Below are 5,146 nucleotides of genomic sequence, written 5' to 3'. Positions count from 1 at the left end.
TGGGCTTAAAAATATTGTATTTCTTTATATATACATAATGTATAAAATCAGAGATATACTCCATATTTTCTATATATATATATGTATAACAAAACCCATACGTACTAAACACATTTTTTTAGGATTAGAATAGTAGCGACTCTACTCGGGAGAAATCCCGGGTGTGTCCCAGTCCGGTAACGAAGTGAGTTGAACACTTGCGTGGATTTTTAAACCAAAACCCCCTCTTGCAAGGGGGAATTTTTGCCAATTTTTTTCTTTGAACCAGGTTATGATATGAAAATGAATGACATTTTTGCGGAAAATCAAAACACTCTTTTTTGCAAATAAATACATTAATCACACATTGAAGCTCGTAGGTCAACCGGATTCTACGGATCCTTAATACTAGGGTGCTTTAAACCTTTCCTAGGGGATCACCAAAACCCTTACCTCGAACTCTGGTCCAAAGGACTTTTACTCTTATTTTGAAAAAATCTTTTAACTCGATTTTTTCAAATTTCCCTTAATAAATTAGGTGTTGACTCTAAAAATCATAAAATCCAAATTAGAGCACCAACAACCTCGTAGTATCTTTTATGCCTAACCCGCGTAAAAGCGAACCGTAACACTCATCATGCGGGAATATTTGAGGTTCCCTCAAAATTTCTGCCTAAGTTTAGGGTCTTATTTTACTATCTCCCTTGATTGTTCTTGATAGGAATTTTTTAGACCCTTTCAAAAATTCTGCCCCAGTGTGGAGTTGACACTGGTCGGTCCTCACGGCTTAATTTTGTCGCTTCCATTTTGCTTCATTGCCTCTGGGGTTTTCTTAATGTTTTCTGGGTTTTTCTTTATGACGACCGAGCTCGAAAGCGCCTACGTATCCCGTCGCATCAGGAATTCAGGTCGAACGTAGTTCGGGATAAACTAATAGAGTTTTATGATTTTTCTAATAAAGCGATCGGTTCCGATATGGACTGCCTACATATCCCACAGTAGGGAAGTCAGGTCATTGCGTAGTTCATTACATATATAATTTGTTTTTCTTTTATTCTAGTACGAGTATAAGCAAAAGGTATGATTACAAGGAAATAACAATACGATTACAAGCATACAGAATCCTAAACGTAGTATCTCTTGAGCGCATCTGCATTGATAGCTTGGGCCACTCTTGTCCATCCATCTCGGCTAGGACTACGGCTCCTCCCGAGAGTGCTTCCCTGACCATGTATAACCCTTGCCAGTTCGGCGCGAATTTTCCCTTATATTCTTCTTGGTGGGGGAAGACTCGCTTGAGCACGAGTTGTCCGATCTGGAAGAGTTGAGCTCGGGCTCATTTGTTGAAAGCTCAAGATGTCCTTTGTCTATATAGCTGTTCGTGACAAACTTCCACCATCCTCTTCTCTTCTCTCATAGTCAGCTGCTCAGAACGATTTTTAACCCACTCTGCATCTTGCAGCTCTGCCTCTTGGATGATCCGGAGCGAGGGGATCTCCATTTCTGCAGGTATGACCGCTTTTGTACCGTAGACAAAGAGGTATGGAGTTGCCCCGGTGGAAGTGCGGGTCATCGTTCGGTACTCCAACAGGGCATAAGGCAGCTTTTTATGCCAATTCTGATAGTTGTCGATCATCTTTCTCAGGATTCTCTTGATGTTTTTGTTGGCAGTCTCTACGGCTTTATTCATCTGTAGCCAGTAGACAGAAGAGTTTCTGTGTGTTATCTTGAATTGTTCGCAAATGTCTTTCATCAAATAACTATTTAAATTGGCACCATTATTCGTGATGACGGATTTTGGTACGCCAAAGCGGCATATCAAATTGCTCTTGACAAACTTGGCCACAACTTTCTTGGTCACTGACTTGTGGGAAGTGGCTTCTATCCATTTGGTAGAGTAGTCAATGGCGACCAAACAAAAGCGGTGTCTGTTGGAGGCCAAGGGCTCAATGGTTCGTATGACGTCCATCCCCCATGCTACGAAGGGCCATGGTGAGCTCATCGCGTGTAACTCGGTAGGAGGAACCTTGATTAAATCCCTGTGTATCTGGCATTAATGGCATCTCTGCACGAATTTGCATGAGTCATGCTCTATGGTCATCCAGTAGTACCCTGTCCTTAGGATTTTTTTTGCAAGGATGAATCCAATCATGTGAGGACAGCATGCCCCTGTGTGCACCTCTTTCAACAATTTTGTGGCTTCTTCGACGTCCACACACCTGAGTAAATCGAGATCGGGTGTCGTTTTGTACAACAGTTCTTTTCTCAGGAAGAAATCGTTAGCCAGCCTTTTGACGGTATTCCTCTGATTTGCTAAACTATCTGGGGGTATTCTCCTTTCTCCAAGTATGCCTTGATGTCAGCATACCACAATTGTCCATCTGGCTCCGCCTCGACGTGGGCGCAGTGAGCCTGTTCTTCCCTTATTGTGATCTCCAAAAGGTCGATATGAGTGCTTTCGGGGTGCTGGATCATGGAGGCTATCGTAGCTAATGCATCTGCAAACTCATTTTGGGCTCTTAGGGTATGCCTGAAGTCGATGTTCTTGAATCTCCCACATAGTCTCTGCACCAGATTGACATACGGGAGTATCTTGTAATTTTTTGTCGCCCAACTCCCTTTCACCTGATTTATGAGTAAATCGGAGTCTCTGATTGCCAATAATTCTGGTATGTTCATGTCCAACGCCATACTAAGGCCGAGGACACATGCCTCTACTCTTCTATGTTACCAAGGCTGAGGACACATGCCTCTACTCTTCCATCGGATAGTGTTGTCCTGTTCCTATGCATGATCCTTTGTAATTGACCGCCCCATCAAAGAACAGCCTCCACCCCTTGTACGGTTCTATCAATTCTTCTTCCATAGCTAGTACCTTCTCATCTGGGAAGAAGGTTCGTAGAGGTTCAAGCTTGTCATCGACAGGGCTTTCTGCTAGCAGGTCGGCCATGGCTTGTCCTTTGATTGCCTTTTGTGCTACGTATATAATGTCGAATTCACTCAACATCATTTTCCATTTAGCCAACTTTCCCACGGGCATTGGTTGGTTAAAAATATATCTCAAAAGATACATTCGGGATATGAGGTGGGTGGTCAACACCGATAGGTACTGCCTCAGCTTCTAAGCGATCCAAGTCAGAGCGTAACAGGTCTTTTCTACGAGCGTGTACCATGCCTCGCAGGATGTAAACTTCTTGCTCGGATAGTAGATGGCGTGTTAATTTTTTCCTTCTTCGTCATGTTGGGCTAGCATACAACCAAAAGCGTTCTCTGATACTGACAGGTATAGTAAGAGAGAACTCCCTTGCCTAGGCGGTACCAGAATGGGGGGATTGGAGAGATATCTCTTGATTTTGTCAAATGCCCCTTGGCATTCCTCTGCCCAGTTCGTAGGAGCGTCTTTCTTGAGAAATTTAAGGATTGGATCCATGATCACGGTAGATTGGGCTACGAACAACCCAATGTAGTTCAACCTTCCCAAGAAACTCATGACTTCCTTCTTGGCATTGGGCGGCGGCAATTCCTGAATCACTTTGATTTTGGTAGGATCCAATTCAATGCCCCTGCGTTGACTATTAATCCTAACAATTTTTATGTAGGTACTCCAAATGCGCACTTAGCGGGGTTTAGCTTCGGGTTGAATTTGCGATGCCTGTTGAAGAACTTGCGCAAGTGTGCGGCGTGCTCCGAGCTTTCCTTTGACTTTATGATGACATTGTCCACATAGACTTCAATCTCTCAATGCATCATATCATGGAATAAGGTAGTCATAGCCCTCATGTATGTGGCGCCGGTGTTTTTGAGGCCGAACGCATTACCCTGTAATAATAGACCCCCCAAGGGGTGATGAAGGCTTTCTTTTCAGCGTCGTCCTCACTTATGAGTTTTTGGTGGTATCCAGCGAAACAATCTACAAAGGACTGCAGCTCATGCTTAACGCATTTATCTATCAGGATGTGGATGTTCGAGAGGGGGAAGTTATCTATGAGACTGGCCCGATTGAGATCCCGGTAGTTCACACAGATTCGTATCTTTCCATCCTTATTGGGCACTGGCACTACGTAGGCTACCCAAGTGGGGTAGGACGTTACTTTCACTATTCCTGATTCGATCTGCTTTTCAACTTTGTCCTTTATTCTGATAGTCATGTCCGGTTTGAACGTTCACATTTTTTGTTTGACTGGGAAAAATCCCTCCTTGATGGGCAATATGTGGGCCACTATCTTAGTGCTCAGCCCTGGTATATCTGCGTACGACCAATCAAAGACATCCATATATTCTTTTAGCAAAGCTATGAGCTCCTCCTTTTGCGGGGCTCCTAAGTGAGCGCTGATTCGTGTCTCCTTGACATCTTCTCCATTATCGAGGTCAATTACCCTATTTTCTTCTATATTTACCGTGGTCCTGGTCCGGAACAACGTCAGACAATTCCTATTTTGAAACACCACAAAATAACTTTTTAGAAAAAGGGGCGATCGTTCAAGCCTTGACCGACGTCGCCGTTTTATAGCAAAAGATTTTATTTTAAGAAAAGTCCATCTCTCCACCGAAGAGCCAAGAGGGGGTGGATGTCCAATTGTTCAGGTGTTCTTTCGGCCTCAGACTGCATATGTTGGGCGTCTCCTGACTTTCTTCAGTGACCACGTAGCATCCCTCTTCTTGAAACAGTGATTTGAGGCTTTCATCAGCTTCTTCTTCATTGAGCATCGACATCCTTATGAGGAATGACTGGTACAAGCCCGGGATTAGGCTAGGTAGATTCCTTGTTCTAGGCTCCCTCCTGATTGCCCTTGTGAGCTCATCTTCGTTAAGGGTATACCCTAGACCAAAATAATAGTTTTCTTTTGGGATTGGCACTGGTTCTGTTATCCCTTCGAGGTCCTTTCCTAGACCTTTTCCCGATTCAAAAGTGTTTCTCAGCAGGATAAAGGCAATCATGCTATAGATTGCCGGCATGGGCTTACCGACCTCTTCTTCTGCATGGGTGGCTCCCACGTATTCCACTACGTGAAAGTTAGAGAGATAAGGACTCCCTTCAATCACGGGAACGGTGTTGTAAGGATGCTACTAAGTGTCCTTATCAGCCGCCACTATAATTTCCTGTCCTTGCCACGCAAATTTTATGGCCTGGTGCAGACTTGACAGTACCACGCCGGCGAAGTGGATC

At 44.0% G+C, this 5,146-nt stretch overlaps 1 protein-coding gene across 1 annotated transcript; it reads right to left on the bottom strand.

The window, feature by feature from the left end:
- Positions 1-1,330: 1,330 nt before the first annotated feature.
- Positions 1,331-1,948, bottom strand: LOC132628612 (uncharacterized). The gene has a single exon (XM_060344379.1). It carries the CDS (start codon positions 1,946-1,948, stop codon positions 1,331-1,333), a length of 618 nt encoding a protein of 205 aa, XP_060200362.1.
- Positions 1,949-5,146: the final 3,198 nt, after the last annotated feature.

The sequence above is a fragment of the Lycium barbarum genome, chromosome 2, assembly GCF_019175385.1.
Source record: "Lycium barbarum isolate Lr01 chromosome 2, ASM1917538v2, whole genome shotgun sequence".
In the NCBI taxonomy this organism is placed as follows: domain Eukaryota; kingdom Viridiplantae; phylum Streptophyta; class Magnoliopsida; order Solanales; family Solanaceae; genus Lycium; species Lycium barbarum.
This window is presented reverse-complemented; position numbering and strand designations above follow the sequence as displayed.